The following is a 24,381-nucleotide window of genomic DNA, read 5'->3' on the forward strand; positions in this document are numbered from 1 at the left end:
CAAGGTATCACAGGCACACAGATGGTGAGGCAGTGGAGGAGCTTCCTGACCAAAGTCAGTAACAAAAATAGTCTCATTAGTTTCATAGTCCATGAACGGAGGAAGGTGGAGTACAGAGCAAAGCTACAGGAGAATATTCTATATGCAACTGTGAATGACAAATGATACAGAATCACATCTCAAGGCAGCGAGGAGGTGTCAGCTCTTCAGTGTCAACAAGAAGAAGCAGATGGCTGTCTACTTCTCCATGCTGCCTATGCCACAAGAGAGGGATACCAATCTCTAGTGATCTGCTCAGAAGATACAGATGTCTTTATCATGCCTTTAGCATTTTGTGACAAGATTGAGGACCCATTGTTCCAGAAGTGTGGCACTAGAACCCGTACAAGGCTTGTAGACATCAGGAAGGTTGCTGCCACTGTTGGCGTAGAGGTTTGTAGGGCTCTGATCGGGTTGCACGCATATACAGGATGTGACACTGTAAGCGCTTTTGCAGGCAAGGGGGAGACAAGTGCCCTGAAACTTCTAACCAGCAACAGGGAAGCTCAGTTCACATTCTTAGAGTTGGGTCAGGAATGGGACCTCTCCCCAGAACTGATGGACAAACTGGAGGCATTTACATGTCTCCTGTATGCCCCAAAAGCATCGATCACCAAGGTCAATGAGCTCAGGTATCACCTTTTCTGTGCCAAAGAAGGTGAAATCAAAAGTCATCAACTCCCACCGTGCAAGGACTGCTTAACAAAACATGCACAGTGAGCCAACTGCCAGCTGGTATATGGAGAACAGTTTGGAGAAGAATCCACAAGTGCCAAGCCCTGTTGGCAGAGGATGGAAGGTGGAGAGAGTAGAGGAAGCTAAACAGTTGGTGGTGCACTGGATGGAAGGCCAGCCAGCACCCGATGCCGTCCTGGATCTACTGGCCTGTAACTGTCCAAAAAATGTTCGCTCCCAAGATGTTTGATTTGATACAACAATATGGAAAATATCATGACTTTGATAAAATTCCAGAAATCTCTCCAAATGAGGTTTTTCACCTTTTGGGGTGTGGGGTAACATTTTCTGCTGTACTGATGTTAATATGGGATATATACAGAAAGTGATTACTTATTTGAAGTAATAAAGCTACCACTGGTGCAATGCTATCACGTATTTTCTAACTCTAGAGATGTATACCTTGCCAAAAATCACTTTGAGCATTATTCCCCTCAGATGGTACCGACCAACCCTGCTGGCTCACGGACTAAGTGGATATAGAGTGGTGATCTTGAGGTTCAGTTAGAGAAAAGAAAAATTCAAGTTTTTTTGTTCTCTTCTGTATATCTGCTCAGCTAGGACAATAGCATGTCAGGCAGGATAGCTGAATGCTCCTCTTATGGAATGTGGGGAGGCGTGGAGACCTCCAGTGTCCCTGATAACTACAACTGTAAGAAGTGCATTCAACTGTAGCTTCTAATAATCAGATTTAAAGAGTTGGAGCTGGAACTGGATGAATTCCAGATCATTTGGGAGGCTCAGGGGGATATATAGCGAGGTAGTCACACCCAAGGTGCAGGACACAGGAAACATGGTAACAGTCAGGAAAGGGAAAAGGGGTTGAGGAACAAAATACCCCTGTGGCTATCCCCCTCAACAAGAGTTGTATCATGTTTGGAGATTGCAGGCGCTGGGGTGAAAGACCTAACGGTTTTCTGGCACTGAGTCTGCCTCTGTGACTCAGAAGGGAAGTGGGGGCTGGTGAGAAAGAAAGGCATGCTGTGATGTAGTGACAGTCCTGCCGAAGGGTTTTGGCCCGAAACATCAACTGTACTCTTTTCCTGGATGCTGCCAGGCCTGCTGAGTTCCTCCTGCATTATGTATGTATTGCTCGTATTTCCAGCATCTGCAGATTGTCTTTTTGCTTATGATAATGGATTTGTTAGTTAGGGAAACGGACAGAAGATTTTGTGAGCAGGAACGAGATTCCCGGATGGTGTGTTGCCACCTGGGTGCCAGGATCTGGGGTATCTCGGATTGAGTCCTCGGTGGGAGGGTGAACAGCCAGAAGTCGTAGTCCATGTAGATACCAATGATATGGGTAGGACAAGTGATGAGGTTCTGCATAGGGTGTTCAGGGAGTTGGGTGCTAAGTTAAAAGCCAGGACCTCCAGGGTTGTGAACTCAGGGTTGCTACCTGTGCAGTGTGCTAGTGAGGCCAGAACTAGGAAGATTACACTGTTTAATATGCGGCTAAGGAGTTGGTGTAGGAGGGAGGGCATAAGATTTTTGGATCATTTGGCTCTTCAGCATTGGCAAGCTTGTTTTTGGTTGGCAGGATTCCCAAGCTTTACTCTTTGGAGAGAAGGAGGATGAGAGGAGACATGATAGAGGTGTACAAGATAATAAGAGTAATAGATAGAGTGGATAGCCAGCGCCTCTTCCCCAGGGCACCACTGCTCAATACAAGAGGACATGGCTTTAAGGTATGGGGTGGGAAGTTCAAGGGGGATATTAGAGGAAGGTTTTTTACTCAGAGAGTGGTTGGTGCATGGAATGCACTGCCTGAGTCAGTGGTGGGGACAGATCCACTAGTGAAGTTTAAGAGACTACTAGACAGGTATATGGAGGAATTTAAGGTGGGCGGTTATATAGGAGGCAGGGTTTGAGGGTCGGCGCAACACTGTGGGCTGAAGGGCCTGTAATGTGCTGTACTATTCTAAAAAAAAATCTCCCCCTTTTTACCTCAACTTCTTTCCTCCTTCAATACATGAAACATTTCTACTTTTGACTATGCTTTTGGTCAACTGTCCTAATTCCATTACTTGTTACAACATTGGTGTAGCCTAATTGTATATTTTAGGATCCTTAGTACAACAACAAAGAAGATCATTGACAGTAATACACTGCCATCCTATTATCTGGAAATTCTGAGAGACCAAAATTCATTTGGTCGCATCCCTGTTTTCATGCTCCCTTTAAGTTCACTGGGCAGTTCCCACACTGAACTTAAACTCAAAGAAATTAATGAAGGATTCGTTTTGCCACATGTTGAGTACTATGCACAGTCCTTGTAACCAGAGTATAGGAAGGTTGTGATTGTACTGGAGAGGGTGCAGGAAATACACGTTTGTATTTATCAGGATATTACCAGGGAGTATTTCTGTTATGCGCAGAAATTGGATGGTCTGTGTTTATTTCTGTGATGCTTGGCTCCATGACAAGTATAATAGTTTCTGTTCAAATGAATTTAAGGCATTGGCATCTGAGCAAAAATCAATTATTCTGTTTTCTTTTACTTAAGTTGGTTTCCATGATTGATTCTTTGTTGTGGTTCTATGTTTTAATATTTGCCATGACCTGAACGTTGATGTAAAATGTTTGCAAACATTTTGAGGCTCTGGTCATTCTGACAGCTTTAAAATCTGCGGACTCCTTCCCCCCCTCCCCCCCCACCCAACCTTCCAGAAGCTTGGTTCTTGAAAATAGTTTTGAACTGTCTCCAATGCTGTGCTGAAGCAGTCCAAAATGCTTGAACTCTTTGGTAGACTATGCTTTGGTAAACAGAAACTCTGGCCCAATTTTAATTCAGTTGTATATGTAATATGTAATTATGTAATAGAAGTTATGGCATCCATTAGTCTCACAAAACCATGGATCTGCGCCTGGAAAGTCTTGCTTCAGTCTCTCCAGGGCGCAGGCCTGGGCAAGGTTGTATGTAAGACCGGCAGTTGCCCAAGCAGCAAGTCTCCCCTCTCCATGCCACCGATGTTGTCCAAGGGAAGAGCAAGGGCCGATACAGCTTGGCACTAGTGATATCGCAGGAGTTGCCAGAGCGAGGTTAAAAGTAGGGTTGGACTGCCTTAGGGACTCCAGCTCCGGATTTGTCCTCAGGGTTTACTCCGGAAGCCTTTCCCATGAGTGGGTATGGTCACAAGGCAGCAGAGGTTTGAAATCAGAGTTTTCCCTCTCTTGGGTGGACTGCCCTCCCAGGCTGAGTTGCTCCATCTACCCGAAGCACTGGTTTTAAGGCGCCAGGACCCGCCTTCGCCCCTTCTCCTGTCAGTAGAAACAGTTCTGCCGGGCTTAGAGGCTAAGCCACACGAGAAGGCCAGGAGTTGGACTTGATTGTCGGACACATGCGCCTCAGTGAAAGTTATACTGAAGAGCTTATTAAGGTTAATGACAATATATCGACCTAAGGTAACTGAGAGTAATTGGAGAATGATGTAAAGTAGTTGTTAGGAAGTCCAGAGTAATTGGTGATCAGTTTATTATTGTCACATGTACAAAGGTACTATGAAAAACTTATTTTGCATGCTTTCTGTACAAATCATTTCATTAAAGCAGTTAATTGAGGTAGTACAAGAGAAAACAATAGCAGAATGCAGAATCCACATGTAAAATGCCAGAGGAACACAGCAAGTTGGATAGCATCTATGGAGTTTCGAAGAGAAAATTAAGGTTTCTTCAGGGTAGGCATACTTGAAGTCTTCACAGTGGAGCAAAAGATGCACAGGAGTTCAAAGTAAATTTATTATCGAGGTACATGTAGGTCACCATATGCAACCCTGAGATTCATTTTCTTGTGGGCATTTACAAAGAAACATGATAGAATTCATGAAAAACTGCACACAAGATGGACAACCAATTTGCTAAAGAACAAATTACAAATATAAAAAGGGAAAATATAATAATACATAAGCAATAAATATCAAAAGCATGAAATGAAAAGTCCTTGAAAGTGAGATAAGTCATTAAGTTGTGGGAACAGTTCAGTGTTTGGGTTGAGTGAAGTTATCACTTCTGGTTCAAGAGCAAGCTTCCAGCATCTACAGAATCTTATGTTTATAGAATGCAGAATAAAGTGTAAGAGTTTCAGTGTGTGCAGAGAAGGTAGACAGTAAGACTCAAGGCCATGATGAGGTAGATTGTGAGGTCAAGAATTTATCTTGTACTGGCGGATGGTTCAATAGCCTTAAAATAATGAGATAGAAGTTGTCTTTGTGCCGAGTGGTATGTACGTTTGGGCTTTTGTATTCCAACACTGTCAGATGCTTGTCACTTACATCGTTGTCGAGTTTCTCCAACAACTTGAATTTCTCTGTTATAGATAACCATAAATGCTTGTTTTCTTTTCACTATTCCCCACGGGTATCTGCAGGCTTTTTTGATATTTTCAACAAGATCTTCACAACAGAGAGCAAAGAATTAAGTGCAGAGCACATGGTAATCACTGTGAGTAACGCGTGGTCTGTCTATGATGACTGCTGAAAACAGGTGCCAGCAGAACCCCGCGCAGCTTGTGTGAGGTCTTTTCACAGAACTGTCTGTGCTGCATAGAGACCTGTACGTTGCTTGGGAACCTTCCCAGTGCCTTGTGGAATTTTCTGCTTGTGCCTTGTTAAATTTTCTATTTGTCATGTCAGCGCTCAAAATTTTGATTTTGGTGGTTATAGGAGTTTGGATTTTTGAATAAGGGGTGTTCAACCTGTAAATGGAAGGATACTAAATAAATACAGAGGAATAGAGGACCCTTTGCAGAATGCTATAAAGTCCACATGTATTACAATAGATTTTTTAAAAAATTGTGTTTTAAAAATATTTGAATCAGTTGCATCAACTTTTAATCTGAGTCAATGTAACTGGAATAACAACGCTTGCATGCTGCAGAGATCTGTTAAATTTAAGTATTCATATTTTGTGCTTTATATTTCCACAAAAGTTTTGTGTATGTAAACGATAAGATGTATCTGGGTGTAAATATAAAGATATGGATTAAAGGCCAAAATTCTGAAAATCCACTGTGTTAAAAGAAATGGTATTCATCTTCAATGAACCTGCAAATCTGGTCTGTCTTTCCAGTCATTTATTACATACTTCTAAGATAATGTTCCTCATTTACTCTGCAAAAAAGGTGAACTGTGGTCATTCTGAATGTTGTTCTGATGCTTTAGCATTTGATTTACAAAGGGTTCACAAACTTTTTCTTGAAACTGTATGATATTCAGTAAACACTGAAGAGAAATAAACATTAAAATTCCTGACTGTCTCCTGCAATTCCACACGTAGACAGCCCAGATGGTCTTTGAAAGGATCTAGTTTCTCCCTAGTCACCTTTTCAGTCTTGAAATAACTGATGAACCTTTTGGGACTATCTTTTACCATGGCACTTTGGACTGGAGTGGAGGATACAACAAAGGAACGGGCCCTTCAGCCCATCAGCTCTGCACTGACCACCAATCAGCAATTTACTGTTAATCTTCCAACAATTAGCCTTTCAACCAGCATGTCTTGGGATATGAAAGGAAAACAATGCAACTGAAAGAATCCCACCAGGTCATAGGGAGAACATACAAACTACACAGACAGTGCACAAGATCATTCGGGAGGCAGAGGCAGAAATTAGAGAGGAGTTACAGGGAGATAGTCACCCCTAAGAGTCAGGAGACAGGTAGCTGGGTGACTGTCAGGAGAGGGAACAGGAATAGACAAAGTGAGCAGGGCACCCCTGTGGCCGTTCCCACCAATAATAAGTACATCGTTTTGGATGCTGTTGATGGGGACGACCTACCAGGGACAAGTTGCAGTGGTTGTGTCTCTGGCACCAAGACGGGACCCTCAGCTCAGAAGGGAAGGAGGAAAAAGAGGAGAGCAGTAGTGATAGGGGATTCGATAGCTAGGGGGATAGATAAGAGGTTCTGTGGAAGAGATCAGGAATCCTGGATGGTCTGTTGCCTCCCTGGTGCCAAGGTCTGCGATATCTCAGATCAAGTTCTCAGTATTCTCGAGAGGGAGGGTGAGCGGCCAGATGTCGTGGTCCATGTAGGGACCAATGACATGGGTAGGAAGAGTAAGGAGGTCCTGAAGGTGAGTTTAGGGAGTTAGGCGCCAAGTTAAAGGACAGGAACTCCAGGATAGCAATCTCAGGATTGCTACCAGTGCCACGTGCAAGCAGGTTTAGAAGTAGTAAGATAGCGCAGATCAACACGTGGCTGAAGACATGGTGCAGGAGGGAGGACTTCAGATTTATAGATAATTGGGCAGTTTTCCAGGGAAGGTGGGACGGTTTATATCTGAACTGGATGGGGACAAATATTCTTGCAGGTAGGTTTGCTAGAGAAGCTCCAGTGGATTTAAACACAAACGTAGATACGGGGGGGGGGGGGGCGGGCAGGGAACTAGAATGTAGGAACAGATGTAAGGGAGAAGGAAGAAAAGGAAAATAGTAAAGTTGTTTGCGCCGTTAGTGATAAACGGAGAGTAAGAAGTGGAAAATTTCTTAAACGCATTTATTTTAATGCGAGGAGCATTATAAGAAAGGTGGATGAGCTTAGAGCATGGATTGATACCTGGAAGTATGATATTGTAGCTATTAGTGAAACATGGTTGCAGGAGGGGTGTGATTGGCAACTAAATATTCCTGGAGGGACAAGAGGGGGAGGTGTTGCATTGCCTGTCAGAGAAAATATTACAGCGGTGCGCTGGCAGGATAGATTAGAGGGCTCGTCTAGGGAGGCTATTTGGGTGGAATTGAGGAATGGGAAAGGTGTAGTAGCACTTATAGGAGTGTATTATAGACCACCAAACGGGGAGTGAGAATTGAAGGAGCAAATTTGTAAGGGGATAGTAGATATTAGTAGTAGGCACAAGTTTGTGATTGTGGGAGATTTTAATTTACCACACATAGAATGGGAAGCCCATACTGTTAAAGGGCTGGATGGTTTGGAGTTTGTAAAATGTGTACAGGTTAGTTTTTTTTGCAGCAATACATAGAGGTACCAACTAGAGAAGGGGCAGTGTTGGATCTCCTGTTAGGAATGAGATAGGTCAGGTGACAGAGATTTGTGTTGGGGAGCACTTCAAGTCCAGTGATCACAATGCTATTAGTTTCGATATAATTATGGAGAAGGATAGGTCTGGACCCACGGTTGAGATTTTTGATTAGAGAAAGGCTAACTTTGAGGAAATGCAAAAGGATTTAGAAGGAGTGAATTGGGACAATTTGTTTTATGGGAAGAATGTAATAGAGAAATGGAGGTCATTTAAAGGTGAAATTTTGACAGTACAGAAACTTTATGTTCCTGGTAGGTTGAAGAGAGATTTAGGCCAGTTAGAAGAGTGGGCTGAAGATGGCAGATGGAGTTTAATGCTGATAAATATGAAGTGCTACATTTTGGTAGGACTAATCAAAATAGGACATACATGGTAAATGGTAGGTCATTAAAGAATGCAGTAGAACAGAGGGATCTAGGAATAATGGTGCATAGTTTCCTGACAGTGGAATCTCGTGGGTAGGGTGGTGAAGAAAGCTTTTGATATGCTGGCCTTTATAAATCAGAGCATTGATTATAGGAGTTGGGATGTAGTGTTGAAATTGTAGAAGGCATTGGTGAGGCCAAATTTGGAGTATTGTGTACAGTTCTGGTCACTGAATTGTAGGAAAGATGTCAACAAAATAGAGAGAGTACAGAGAAGATTTACTAGAATGTTGGCTGGGTTTCATCACCCAAGTTACAGAGAAAGGTTGAACAAGTTGGGTCTTTATTCTTTGGAATGTAGAAGGTTGAGCGGGGGACTTGATAGAGGTATTTAAAATTATGAGGGGGATAGACAGAGTTGACGTGGGTAGGCTTTTTCCATTGAGAGTGGGGGAGATTCAAACAAGAGGACATAAGTTGAGAGTTAAAGGGCAAAAGTTTTGGGGTGACATGAGGGGGAACTTCTTTACGGAGAGTGGTAGCTGTGTGGAATGAGCTTCCAGCAGAAGTGGTAGAGGCAGGTTTGATGTTGTCATTTAAAGTTAAATTGGATAGATATATGGACAGGAAAGGAATGGAGGGTTACGGGCTGAGTGCAGGTCGGTGGGACTAGGTGAGAGTAAGAGTTTGGCATGGACTAGAAGGGCTGAGATGGCCTGTTTCCATGCTGTAATTGTTATATGGTTATATCAGGGCTGAACTGATCAGTCTCTGACACTGACACTGTATCACTGTGGCTCCCTTTAACAGTTTAAATCAAAGCCCAGATTCCCAATCTGGAAAAAAAAAATCTGCAGATGTTTTGTTTATCATTAAAGCATATATCTGGAAATCCTTTGCTTAATTTGTTTGTGTCGATACCATCCATAGCATAAATCATCATTTGTATCTATATCCTGTAATATGTATTGATAAATTAAGAATTTAAGAAGGACAGCATAGATAAATGCTTAACAGTAGGAGCTGTGACTGAACCTGCAACCTTAAAGTTGAGAAAATTGGCTTTTGAGGGAAAAAAATCACTGCAAAATTAACTTTGGAATAACTAGGTCCATGATATTTTTTTTGTACTTGTGTTTCAGCCCTCATATATGTATGATTTATGAGTAAATGTTTCTGTCCTTTTTCAGTAACATTGCGGAAGCCCTAGTGAGTAAAGGCCTTGCCACAGTTATCCGTTATCGACAAGATGATGACCAACGTTCTTCTCACTATGATGAGCTACTTGCTGCAGAGGCCAGGTAATATGACAACTGGAATTTTGGAAAAAAAAAGCATGAACTTTTTTTATATGGGAACTAATGATATGAAAATGTAACCTTCATTTTAAAAAATATAACTGATATTTAAATATGGTATGTAATTTAATGTAAGAGTACTCATGTTGAAATAATGCATTTGAAGAGGTTGTAGTTTTTGATCTTCTCTCTGCTTAATAACGTGATTCGTTACTTATGTATATAGACTTCAGAATTGTGAAAATTTTGATGCTATCCTGGTGTGGATCCACAGAGATTGAAACAGTTCTCAAGAACAATCTGATTTTTAACTGTCTGTTCACTGCCGTGTCTTTCATTAATGAAGTATTGCAAGGAACAATGTCTGTGTTTGAAATGATGTGGTGAAGGTTGTCAGTTAGTAATCAAACAATTGACACTGAAGGGGGCAATGGGACCAGTGACTAAATGTTTGATCCAAGTGTTGCATCTTCAGATAAGTGGGGAGATTTTAGGAAAGAACAGTTAAAAGCTCAGATGCTAATTGTAGAGTGAAGAGAAATGTTTGAAATAGTAATAACACATTGCAAAAATACCTTGGTAAAGCGATTGCATCATATCAGGGTTTGAGAAAGCGAATAATGTACCTAATTATTTTGTTTCAACCTCTTGTATTGATCCTAAAATGTTTTAAATATTATTTAATATTAATGGGGGCAAGATTGGTGGCTGCTGTCATTTGGGAGAGAAAGCTGAAAGAAGACTAGAACACAGAGTGGTGGGTGCGTGGAATGCACTGCCAGTGAAGGTGGTAGAGGCAGATACTGTATCTTTTAAGAGACTAGACCCTTAGATAGGTGCATGGAGCTCAGAAAAATAGAGGGCTAAGCAGTAGGGAAATTCTGGACAGGCTCTGGAGGAAGATACATGGTCGGCACCGAAGTGTGAACCGAGGGGCCTGTGATATGCTGTGGATTTTTTATGTTCTAACTCCTGATGAGTTCGTGAGCAGCAGTTTATCTTTCACATAATCACATTACCTCTTCCTACACTGTGCAGACTTCCTTGTAAGTAAAATGGCACATCCCAAATGTGATCACCAAAGTTAGTTCTATTTGTACTTTTAAATTACTTTCATTTATTTGATGATTACAGAATAATACAGCACATTCAGGGTCCTTTAGCCCATGATTTTGACCTGACCTGGCCTCTATAAACATACCACATGATCAATCTAACCCTTCCCTCCTACTTAGCCCATAACCCTCCATTCTTCTTATAGCCATGTGCTTGTCTGAGAGTCTCTTAGACGTACCTAATTTTAGTCTCTGCTACTACCCCCAACAATAGGTTTTAGGCACCTATCATTCTCTTAGTCTGTGAGCCAGTAGGGTTGGTTGGTACCATCTGAGGGGAATAATGCTCATAGTGATTTTTGGCAAGGTATACATCTCCAGTGTTAGAAAATACGTGATAGCATTGCACCAGTGGTAGCTTTATTACTTCAAATAAGTAATGACTTTTTGTATATATTCCATATTAACATCAGTACAGCAGAAAATGTTACCCCACACCCTAAAAGGTAAAAAAAAACCTCATTTGGAGAGATTTCTGGAGTTTTATCAATGTCATGATATTTTCCATATTGTTGTATCAAATCAAACCAATCTTAAGCTTTTGTCATAGCATATAGAATTACACTACAATAATTCAAATGTGGAGTTCCATGCGACCATGACCTAGGCCCCATTTCGTTGTAAAATGAATATATTTAATCAAAGACCGCTTTCCATACTTTCATAACCTATTTATAATCATAATAGTTTTCCACGTCTTCCATGTCTTCCACATCTTCATCTGAACTTTCCACGCTCTCTGAGGTAGATGCCTGGTTATCACAATCTGCCGGTCTACACATTTCAGTACACCTGAGGCTACTGGGAGCGAACATTTTTTTGGACGGTTACAGGCCAGTAGATCCAGGACGGCATCGGGTGCTAGCTGGCCTTCCATCCAGTGCACCACCAACTGTTTAGCTTCCTCTACTCTCTCCATCTTCCATCCTCTGCCAACAGGGCTTGGCACTTGTGGGTCCTTCTCCAAACATCTTCTCCGTATACCAGCCTGGCAGTTGGCTCACTGTGCATGTTTTGTTAAGCAGTCCTTGCATGGTGGGAGTTGATGACTTTTGATTTCACCTTCTTTGGCACAGAAAAGGTGATACCTGAGCTCATTGACCTTGGTGGTCGATGCTTTTGGGGCATACAGGAGACATGTAAATGCCTCCAGTTTGTCCATCAGTTCTGGGGAGAGGTCCGATTCCTGACCCAACTCTAAGAATGTGAACTAAGTTTCCTTGTTGCTGGTCTGAAGTTTTAGGGCACTTGTCTTTCTCAGCGATCCTTCTGGTGTGGACAGGGCCCAGGGCAATGGTCCAAGGGGATGAGAAAGGATATCCTCCATACGTACACTGCACCCTTGTCCCATCACTATGATGCGTCCAAACAAAGACCCGTCTGCTTTCGAGATGATCGCCCTCCCATTTGATTTCACTTCTCTCTTCTTACTGTCATGTGACCGGCAACAATGAATTATCAATTGAGTCAGGTTTTATAAAAAAAACAAGCATTTTTCTATTGTTGAGCAGAATTTACTAGAAGTATTCCAACGACTAACTTAACCGGAAGTTAACTGCTGTACGGCAACTCTGGAACAGTTCTTAAAAGGGTAAATCCGAAAGTCCAAGTGATTTACACAGTCAATAAGGAGAGACTTCACTGGAAACGGATTTCTTCGAAGACGTGACGTTACTGCTGATTCTCCAAAGGATTCATGACGAAGGAAATAAAATGGCTTAAAGGAACTGACCCTTTTTCTGGCGAGTGAACACTGCACAACTTCCCTGCTCAACTTCCCTGCTCTTGCAGGAGTTATCTCAGATACAGGTCACCATTTCTGGACGAATGCTGAATAAGCTCGATCCTTTATTAAACCGGCAAACGACTCCAACTTTATTTGATCCTTCAAGGTTCCAGTACTTTAGTAAGGTCTTCACTCTCCAATACTAGTGTAAAGGTAAATCCTAGGTACACCAAACAAAGCTGGCAGCGATTGGGGAAACTGCTGGCACAACGATTTTACCTTACAATAGAAAGTAGAACTCCACTTTAAAACGAAATTGCGTCATGAGATGAATACGCAGCATAACAGAGTAACTGACAAACTAAGCTGAAAACCTAACTGCGTCACAACAGGGTTCCCCTTTATACCTGTTGGAAACATGTCATCGCGTGACCTCACACTGGTGGGAAAATTACATCCCACTATCACAAGACCGTTACATCATGCTCACAAGGTACCCACGAGGTATGTAACGTTACACATATCACTGAATGTTTTCAGCTTTTTGGTTTTCATTGAGTCGTGGAATTTCTTTGTTAGTGGGTCTTTCTCTAGTCTCTCATCCTTGAAGGTTGCATAGTGTTGCTCACCAATCTCATGTACCTTCATCAGGTCGGGGGCAATGTCCTTGGGGGCTGCACAGAAAGCTACCACTGCTGGCTGCAGTGCTATCACATATTTTCTAGCACTCGGGGTGTATACCTTGCCAAAAATCACTCCCCAGATGGTACCAGTAGCCCAAATTTGGGGTCCTGGCTCACAGACTATCTGTGTAAAGAAACCTCTCCAATTTTCCTCCATTCAGCTTAAATGGATGTACTATGATATTCTGTCTGCCAGAGAAAGCAGCATCTCCCAGTGGCCACACATTTTAATTCCACATTCCATTCCCATTCTGACATGTCTATCCACGGCCTCCTCTACTGTAAAGATGAAGCCACACTCAGGTTGGAGGAACAACACCTTATATTCCGTCTGGGTAGCCTCCAACCTGATGGCATGAACATCGACTTCTCTAACTTCTGCTAAGGCCCCACCTCCCCCTCGTACCCCATCTGCTACTCATTTTTATGCACACATTCTTTCTCTCACTCTCCTTTTTCTCCCTCTGTCCCTCTGAATATACCTCTTACCCATCCTCTGGGTCCCCCCCCCCCCCCCCCCCCGTCTTTCTTCCCGGACCTCCTGTCCCATGATCCTCTCGTATCCCCTTTTGCCAATCACCTGTCCAGCTCTTGGCTCCATCCCTCCCCCTCCTGTCTTCTCCTATCATTTTGGATCTCCCCCTCCCCCTCCAACTTTCAAATCCCTTACTCACTCTTCCTTCAGTTAGTCCTGACGAAGGGTCTCGGCCTGAAACGTTGACTGCACCTCTTCCTACAGATGCTGCCTGGCCTGCTGCGTTCACCAGCAACTTTGATGTGTGTTGCTTGAATTTCCAGCATCTACAGAATTCCTGTTGTGTGCTATGATATTGGCCATTGCCATCCAGGGTGAAAAGGTGCTAGCTACCCATTTGCCTATCATAATTGATTTCTGCTTACCACTTCCCTGCACAATTCTACATCCTGTCTATATCCTGTTGTGTCTTATGACAGCGTTCTACATGCTCCACATCACCACCAATCTTTGTGTCATCTGCAAATTATTAACCCACTTTTCCACTTCTTCATGGAATCAGTTATATTAAAAAATAATGTGTGGGGTACCAGAACAGGACACTGCAGAATAACACGAGCCACTGACCAGCAGCCAGAATATGCTCCATCTACTACCACTCGTTGCCTTCTGTGGGAAAACTAATTCTGAATCCAAGAAGCCAAGTTTCCAAATTTTCCGGATTAGCTTACCACGGGGGAAATTTGTCAAAGACCTTAATAAAATCCAGAAACTCCACACCTACTGCTCTACCTTCATCAATTTGTTTTGTCACCACCTCAAAAAGACTTGACCTACCCTTCGCAGTTATGCTGACTATTCCTAATTCTTCCCCAAATGCTTGCAAATCCTGTTTCTAAGTTTGCTCACTACTGAATTAAGGCACGCTAATCTCTAATTCCCTATTAAGGTTCTTGAACAATGGCACATTTGCCGTCCTCCCGTCTTCTAGTGCCACTTCTGTGGGCAGGGAGGATAGAAAGATCATTGTCAACACCCCAGTAATCTCTTCTCTTGTTTACTGTACTAACCTGGGTTTTATCGATTCTGGCCCCTGGGACTGGTCTATCCTGATGTTTTTTCAAAAGCTCCAACACTGCTCCTTTCTTCCCTTGACATGCTTCTGCACACTAGCCTCTTCTACGGTGACCTCATATTGTCCCTCTTAATGGACCCATTGCAGTTTGCCTGTTGCCACAATAGGTCAATGGCAGACGCCATCTCGGTGGCTCTCCACACGGCTTTAGACCACCTAGACAACACAAATACCTACATCAGGATTTTGTTCATCGACTATAGCTCAGCATTGAAAACCATCATTCCCACAATCCTGATTGAGAAGTTGCAGAACCTGGGCCTCTCTAACTCCCTCTCAATTGGATCCTCGACTTTCTAACCGGAAGACCACAGTCTGTGTGGATTGGTGATAACGTATCCTCCTTGCTGACGATCAACACTGGCACACCTCAGGGGTATGTGTTTAGCCCACTGTTCTACGCTCTATACACACATTACTGTGTGGCTAGGCATAGCTTAAATACTATCTACAAATTTGCTGACAATACAACCATTATTGGTAGAATCTCAGGTGGTGACGAGGGCATACAGGAGTGAAGTATGCCAACTAGTGGAATGGTGCCGCAGCAACAATCTGACACTCAATGCCAGTAAGAGGAAAGAGTTGATTGTGGACTTCAGGAAGAGTAAGATGAAGGAGCACATACCTATCCTCATAGAGTGATCAGACGGGGAGAGAGAGAAAGCAGCTTCAAGTTCCTGGGTGTCAAGATCTCCGAGGATCTAACCTGGTCCCAACATATCAATGTAGTCATAAAGAAAGCAAGACGGCGGCTATACTCTATTATTTGTGTGGGTAGTCAGAGGTTTTCTTTCCAGGGCTGAAATGGCTAGCACGAGAGGGCATAGTTTTAAGGTTCTTGGAAGTAGGTACAGAGGAGATGTCAGGGTTAAGTTTTCTGCACAGAGAGTGGTGAGTGCGTGGAATGGGCTGCCGGTGGAGGTGGAAACGGTAGGGTCTTTTAAGAGACTCCTGGATGGATACATGGAGCTTAGAAAAATAGAGGGCTTATGGGTGAGCCTAGGTAGTTCTAAGGTACAGACTTGTTCGGCACAGCATTGTGGGCAGAAGGGCCTGTATTGTGTTGTAGGTTTTCTATGTTTCTATGTTTGAAGAGGTTTGGCGTGTCAACAAATATACTCAAAAACTTTTACAGTTGTACAGTGAAGAGTATTTTGACAGGCTGCATCATTGTCTGGTATGGAAGGGCTAATGCACAGGACCAAAAGAAGCTGCAGAAGGTTGTAAATCTAGTCAGCTCCATCTAGCCTACAAAGTACCCAGGACATCTTTATGGAGCGGTGTCTCAGAAAGGCGGCGTCCATTATTAAGGACATCCAGCACCCAGGGCATGCACTTTTCTGACTGTTACCATCAGGTTGGAGATGCAGAAGCCTGAAGGCACACACTCAGCGATTCAGGAGCAACTTCTTCCCCTCTGCCATCCGATTCCTAAATGGACATTGAAGCTTTGGACACTACCTCACTTTTTAAAATATACAGTCGTTCTGTTTTTGCACATTTTTAAAATCTATTCAATATATGTAATTGATTTACTTGTTATTATTATGTTTTATTTTTTTCTCTCTGTGCTAGATTCTGTATTGCATTGAACGGCTGCTGTTAAGTTAACAAATTTCAGGTCACATGCCGGTGATAATAAACCTGGTTCAGGTTCTGACTCTTCCCGGTGAACAGTGAAGCAAAGAATTCATAAGGATCTCCCCCAAGGCCTTCATGTCCCCTTTAGCTCTCCTAAGTCCCTTCTCAAGCTCCTTCCTGGCTACCTTATAACTCAGGAGCTTCTTAAAAACATCAAGATAGGTAAGTCCCTGTGAACAGTTAGGATGTACCCAAGGTACAACAGGAAGTGAGGAACAAAATTGCGGGAGCATTGACAATGATCTTTATGACCTCCCTGGCTACAGAAGTAGTACTAGAGGATGGCAAATGTTTTGCTGTTCCCCCTTTATCCCTGACCAGTCCTCCCTTCACTCTAGTCATCTTTCTGTTGACCCTGTGACCTCTGTCTTAGAGGCCGATGTTAGGCTGTCTTTAAAGAGAGTGAAGCCTTGCAAGGGGGAAGGTCCCGATGGAGTACCAGGTAAGACTGTGAAAACCTGTGCCAACCAACTAGCAGGAGTATTCAAGGACATTTTCAACCTCTCACTGCTATTGTGTGGAAGTTCCCACCTGCTTCAAGAAGGCAACAATTATATCAGTGCCTAAGAAGAATAGTGTGAGCTGCCTTAACGACTATTGCCTGGTAGCACTCACATTGACAGTGATGAAATGCTTTGAGAGATTGGTCATGACTAGACTGACCTCCTGTCTCAATAAGGTCCTGGACCCGTTGCAATTTGCCTATCGTCACAATAGGTTAACAGCAGATGCAATCTTAATGGCCCTCCACATGGCTTTAGACCACCTGGACAACACAAACACATATATCAGGATGCTGTTCATCGACTATAGCTCAGCATTTAATACCATCATTCCCATAATCCTGATTGAGAAGTTGCGGAACCTGGGCCTCTGTACCTCCCTCTGCAATTGGATCCTCAACTTCCTAACCAGAAGACCACAATCTGTGTGGATTGGTGATAACATATCTTCCTCACTGACAATCAACAATGGCGCACCTCAGGGGTGTGTGCTTAGCCCACTGCTCTACTCTCTATATACACATGATTCTGTGGCTAGGCATAGCTCCAATACCATCTATAAATTTACTGATGATACAAATTACAAAGGGGTATAGAAAAGGCATGTGAAAAAAAAGGGCAATATCACTCTAGTCATGGGGGACTTGCATATGCAGGTAGATTGGGAAAATCAGGTTGCTTCTGGATGTCTAGGGTTGGTGTGATTTGCGTCCCACCAAAACCAGGAAGTTGAGATGTCTCAACTAGCCAAGCTCTGATCTGCATGAATACTATCGCCATGCAATTAGCCGTGTACAAAAAATAACAGATCGTACATTGCATACAATTGTAAAGGAAGTATATTTACTAATTTCAGCTTTACCGAACAGTTAGTAGGAAAAAGGATCAAAGAAAAAAGAAGGCATAGTTTTAAGGTGCTTGGAAGTTAGTACAGAGGAGATGTCGGTTAAGTTTTTTACGCAGAGAGTGGTGAGTGTGTGGAATGGGCTGCCAGCGGCGGTGGTGAAGGCAGAAACGCTAAGGTCTTTTAAGATCCTCCTGGATGGCTATGTGGAGCTTAGAAAAAGAGAGAGCTATGGGTAAAGCCTAGGTAGTTCTAAGGGAGGGACATGATTGGCACAGGTTTGTGTGCTGTATGTTTTCTATGTTTCTAAAAATCAAAAGGGCCCATTATCGTTAATCCAGTCCAAATGTTCACATAAGTTGTAACTCATCTAGAAGTTGTCTTTAACTGATGTGCTGAACTCACAGTCTGCATGAAAGCACACACCACTTTCCAAATGTTACTTGAAATCCATCTTGATCAAACGAGCTCCTCCATGGGAGTATTGATCCTACCTCCTTGAAGCACCTTGTGCAACAGGGATGGCATCCTCAGCCATCTTCCCCACTGTCTTCTCCCAGCTCCCGCCAAAAAGACCTCAGCCCATACGTGTCCTTCACAAAAAACATTGCCGTCCAACATTCTCCAGAACTTTCTCCTAATTTCACCATCCTGATTGGCTGGTACAATGTTCCTAATTTGAAGAATATATCCCTTTATCTTTAGCTCAAACCCAAACAGGCTAAAAGCAGAAGAGACTTCTCTTACGGAACTGCTAAAATTAACTAGCATTTGCAGTTAAAATCTTAACCAGGGTGTTACACCCATATAAACTGCTAACTTTGCAATTCTGCATGTTAAGCCATTTTCAGTAACTATAAGGTGGCAAACTGCAGCTCTTTGTGTCCAGACATGGAAGAAAATGCATTGAACCCAGTTACTTAACCTGTCTACAGCTATTTTTGTCTGTCTCACATAGTGATTTTCTATCAGCAGATTTGGTGGTAGTATATTTATGTCCTTTATTTAAGCCATTAATGTAGTGTAATTAGATGGGGGTCTGGCACTTCTCCAGTTACAGCTTACCAACCTGAAAAAGATGCATTTATCCTGACTGTTTTCAATATTTGGCATTTGGCTACCTGTGCAAATGTATTTTCTGAATGTGATTCCAGCTATTTTTAAGATGCAATTACATTTTGGTCTAGTAAATACAGTTTTGGAGATCCTGATTCATAATCAGGCTACTTGGCCCCTGACATGTTCACAACAATCAGTGTGTATTGATCCCATTTCTGAGCACTTGGTGCAGAGTCTTCCATCCCAAGCTGATTTAAGTGCTTGTCCTGCCTCTAGTCAGGTCAGTGACTCTGCACTGATCTCTCTGATGAGCAGTGTGTTTTACCTACTTGCCACACTCTGCATGAACGAGGTTTCCCTAAGATATCTTATAAGTTATGGCATCTTACCTTAAATCTGTACCCTTTTGTTTTCCCTATCTCTGATATGGGGAAAAATTTGTGCAGCGGAAATTTCATACCCTATCTGTACTTATAATTTTACGTACTTCAATTGTGTGTGATCTTAACTTCCTCTTCAGTCACTTCTAACCAAACTGCAACATCCATGGGAAACTTGGTGTATCTCCTCTGCACTTTCCTCAGTGTAATCTCATCTTTCCAAGAGTGATGGCGATCAGAAATGCATGCAATAACCTGCTGAGAAATTGGAACATAATCTTGTTGCTTTTACATTCAGTGCCCAACTAATGATGGTCAGTGTCCCATATACCTTCTTTCTTTTTCTCATGTTATCTGTCTTTGCTGCTGCGTTTAAGTTCTTTGGATTTATATATCAAAGTTCCTCTCTTCCCCAGTATCTCCTTGGGCTCTCTCATACATGATCTACTGTATGTTCCATCCTATCAGTGGTTCAAAAATGCATTATTTTACATTAACTGGATTAAACACCATCTGTTGTTTCTAAACACAATTCACCAGCATATTGCTATAACTCTACATTGTATGAGTAGTGACCAAAACATGAACAGCCCCATCGCCCTGCCGAGTACACCATCAAGGCCTGATGCCTTGTGAGGGTTCACTCTCTTGAAAGATGCTTCATGAGAAGTAATGGATGCAACCCCTGCCACAACTACATGCACTCATGATGGCCTTCTGTAAGTCATACCTGGACTTGAAGAGTTCTGGAGGGGAGAGTATTTGTAGAGTGTTGGAGAACCACCAGTAATAGGCGAGATAATGTAATCTTTTGATGAACTATCAAACTGTCCAGTCAAAATTTCAAAAACACAAGAAATTCTGTAGATGCTGGAAATCTAAAGTAACACTTTTAAGATGGAGCTTAAACTTTTTGGTTCTTTTCACTAATTGACCTTGAGCATTTCTGTCTCTTCACTGTCTGTCTTCCCAGTTTTCCATGTCTGGACACAGTCCATTTATGCTACAATTCACTACTGGACGGAACTTAATGGTTGGCTTGTTTTAATGACGCCTGGTTTATCCCCTTGAATTTTCAACATAAATTGAAAGTGGGAGACGGAATAGTATAGCTATGAAAATTAAAGTATAAAGATTAGTAGAGCCCACTGCTGTACTCTATATATGCCAATGACTGTGTGGCAAGGCATAGCTGAAATACCATCTATAAATTTGCTGATGATACAACCATTGTTGGTAGAATCTCAGTTGGTGATGAGAGGGCATACAGGAGTGAAATATGCCAGCTAGTGCAATGGTGCTGCAGCAACCACCTGGCACTCAACGTCAGTGAGATGACATACCTGATTGAGGACTTCCAAAAGGGTAAAATGAAGGAACACACACCAATTCTGATAGAGAGATCAGAAATGGAGAGAGTGAGCAGTTTCAAGTTCCTGGGTGTCAAGATCTCTGAGGATCTAACCTGGTCCCAAAATATCGATGTAGTTATAAAGCAGGCAGCACAGTGGCTATACTTCATTAGGAGTTTGAAGAGATTTGGTATGTCAACAAATATACTCTAAAAACTTCTACAGATGTACTCTGCAGAGCACTCTGACAGGCTGCATCACTGGCTGGTATGGCGGACTACTGCACAGGACTGAAAGAAGCTGCAGAGGATTGTAAATTTGGTCAGCTCCAACTTGGGTTACTAGCCAACAAAGTACCCAGGCCATCTTCAAGGGTCAGTGTCTCAGAAAGGCAGCTTCCATTATTAACGACCACCAGCGCCCAAGGAATGCCCTTTTCTCACTGTTACCATCAGGTAGGAGGTACAGAATCCTGAAGGCTCACACTCAGCGATTCAGGAACGGCTTTTTCCGTTCTGACATCTGATTCCTAAATGGACATTGAACCCTTGGACACTACCTCACTTTTTTGTTTACTATGCAGTATTTCTGTTTTTTGCACTTTTTAAAATTTATTCAATATATGTATACTGTAATTGATTTACTTTATTATTTTTATTTCATTTTTTTTATATATCCTGTATCGCGTTGAACTGCTGCTGCTAAGTTAACAAATTTCACATCACATGCCAGTGATAATAAACCTGATTCTGATTCAAATATGTGTATGATGTCTTCCTTAAGTTTTCCTTAACCCTACTTTCGTTTTAAGGCCATCAGGTGTCCCCTGTATGCTTTCTTAAGCTCCTTCCTGGCTAACTTATAACTCTCAAGAGCCCTATCTGATCTTTACTTCCTTCTTCCTTTTTACTAAATGTTCCACCTTTGTTGTCAATCATGATTTCTTTGCCTTACCATCCTTTTCCTGTCTCAGTGGGACAAATGTATTTGGAACCTCATACAAGTTCTCCCTAAGCAACCTACATATTATTGCAATGTTCCCAATTTATTCTTTCGAGTTCCTGCATAATTCCATCATAATTAGTACTCTCCCAATTGAATACTTTACTGTACCATTTGCTCCTATCCTTGACCACGGCTGTTGGAGGGGAAATATCTTGTTTTTTAAAGGCTGAGCGTGGTTTCTGGTAGGATGTAGCCAGGCTCAAATTAATAAGGTGAATGAATAGGTGTGGATGGAGGTTTCTATGTGCATTTTCAAAATTAAATTTTTGTTACTATCCCATACTTATATATACTGGCTGGAAGTTGCATACAGCTGTGAAAATTGAATTTGTTTGCTTTCATAGAGCATCGATGCTTAAACCAAAGTTATGGGATAAACAATTATCTAAAATGAAACCAAGGCTCAGTCAGTCAATGAGTTGACCCCAGTGAGGAGACAGAAATTGATTTCCTTATAATGTGCTGAGATGCTGATCTAAAAACTGCCACTTTGTAACAATGCCAGCAGATAAATCTGGTCACACCCTATCCTCAAGTGCAATCTTTCTCAATTTGTTCCCCTTGTCAACCTCAGCTAAAAATCTGTGGAGGAGGATGGTAAAATAAATGTCACTGACATACACCTACCAATAAGGAATGTTACTGGAAGATTAATATTTTCTAAACAAGCCTCAAGAGTGGCTAAAATTTCTCATTTTTAAGATTCTTTTTATATTACCTTGCTCAATGTCAGCAAAATAGATCTAAGATGTTGATAAATGGATGTTTGCAGGTTGTGCTTTAGTGTAATTCAAGAGTTGCAAGTGTTTATAGATAAATAGTATCTCCAAGAAATTGAAAGGTTTTGTAGTACCCCCTTCCCCCCACTCCACTCTTGATTCATTTATGGAATGAGGTCTCAAATCAGAGATATACAGGACTGAAACAGATCCTTTGGCCTAATGTATATGCCCACCAAGTTGCTGAACTGAGCTAGTCCTATTTGATTTCATTTGACCCATATTCTCCTGAGACTTTCCTATTCATATAATTTTCCAAATGCCTTCTAAGCCACCTCTTCTGCTTCCATTGGCACCTCATTCCATATATCACTATCTGGTCCTCCCCCGTTCCTATAAAATGTCTCCTTTAATTTTAAATTTGTGCCTTTAGTTTTGGAGTCCTTTGCCCTGACGGAGCAAAACTTTGACTATTCACTGTATAAGTGCCCATTATGATTTTATAAACTTGTGGTTACCTCAAATCCTCCTATGTTCCTGGAGAAAAACAGTCCTAGCATGTCCAGCCTCTTGTTATAACCCAAGCCCTTTCAGTAGCATCCTCTTAAGTTTAATGATGTTCTTCCTGTAGCAGAACAAACATAACTGCATGCAGAACTTCATATGTGGCATTTGCTATTGCCCTGTAGAGGAAAACATTGATGTTCCACCTCCTGTATTCAGTATTCTAACTGATGAAGGCAAGTGTGCTAAGTGCTTCCTTCCCCACCTTTCCACTTCAGTCACCAATTTCAATTAAAATTTTGTATAATTAACTAAGGCTTTTTGAAACGTACATTAGGCTGGCATATTTGGGTGTTATTCTCCATCTTCACATATTGTGTGTATTGGCTGTTCATCTTAATCTGACTTCTCTTCCTTTCCAGTCCTGATGAAGGGCTGCATGAGTGGCAAAGGTTAGCAAGCAGATGCAGCAAGTAATTGACAAAATTAACAGAAAGGTACTGCTTATTTGGAGAAGTGAATGGCATTGTAGGAAGGTTGTGGTTCCGTTATACAGGGGCGGGGGGGGGGCGGTTTAGTAAATTCCTGGAAAATTATTGCTTATTGCTTGAAGAATTGAATACAAATGGTGGGTGTTGGAGGGGCAGGGAGGTTATGCTTCTGTTATAGAGGGAATTAGTGAGATCATATCTGGAGCAAAGTGTACAGTTGTAGTCTTCTATAAGAAATGATGTTAATGTGCTGAAAACAGATCAGAGAAAATATCGTACAGGAAGAACTATACTGAGAACTGATCTTAACTCAACCTGTTCTTAAGTCAGAAATAAACAGAACAGCTGTGACAGGAGGGTGAGTGGGGGTAGGAAGAGCAGACACCAGGTGACCTCAGTGGCTTAATGAGCAGGTGAGTGAATGTGCAGCTCTCCCAGTTTGCTTGGGTTCACTCTATCTCCAATTGTTGTAGCGCTGGGAAGTTTGGGAGTATAAGGAGAGAAGACACGCAGAAAAGCTGAATTTCCAACCTGCAGCTCTTTAGAACTGGACAGAACCATCCCTGTCCATTCCACTGACCCATGCACCCTGGTCTTCCAAACCCTCATTCACATGTACAGGTGTTCATCCCTGGGAAGGATCTGTAGACCATTGAAAGTATCCCGACAGCTTGCATCATGGTCTAGTACGGCAGGAATTAAAATGCTGCAGGGAGGAGTGGACTCTGCCCAATAAGTCACAGGCATATCCCTTTTCACCATTGAAAAAAATCTGTATTAGGTAGTACCTCAAGACGGCAATATCTATCATTAAAAAAAAATCCCCACCATCCAGGCAATGCCATATTCTCGCAGCTACCATTGGGCAAGATTTACAGAAGCCTAAAGTGGTTCAAGAACAGTTAATATCCTTCATCCAAACAACAGGAATTCTGCAGATGCTGGAAATTCAAGCAACACACATAAAAGTTGCTGGTGAATGCAGCAGGCCAGGCAGCATCTCTAGGAAGAGGTGCAGTCGATGTTTCAGGCAGAGACCCTTTGTCAGGACTAACTGAAGGAAGAGTGAGTAAGGGATTTGAAAGTTGGAGGGGGAGGGGGAGATCCAAAATGATAGGAGAAGACAAGAGGGGGAGGGATGGAGCCAAGAGCTGGACAAGTGATAGGCAAAAGGGATACGAGAGGATCATGGGACAGGAGGTCCGGGAAGAAAGATGGGGGGGGGGGAGACCCAGAGGATGGGCAAGGAGTATATTAGAGGGACAGAGGGA

General features: G+C 42.3%; 1 protein-coding gene across 1 annotated transcript in view; it reads left to right on the forward strand.

The window, feature by feature from the left end:
• snd1 (staphylococcal nuclease and tudor domain containing 1) overlaps window positions 1-24,381 on the forward strand; it is a 919,733-nt gene that overhangs the window by 214,959 nt on the left and 680,393 nt on the right. Inside the window, exon 13 of the mRNA XM_072241822.1 lies at window positions 9,368-9,478. Within this exon, the coding sequence (XP_072097923.1) occupies window positions 9,368-9,478 (111 nt within the window). The remainder of the gene's footprint in view (window positions 1-9,367; window positions 9,479-24,381) is intronic.

This window comes from Mobula birostris, chromosome 23 (assembly GCF_030028105.1).
Source record: "Mobula birostris isolate sMobBir1 chromosome 23, sMobBir1.hap1, whole genome shotgun sequence".
NCBI lineage: Eukaryota > Metazoa > Chordata > Chondrichthyes > Myliobatiformes > Myliobatidae > Mobula > Mobula birostris.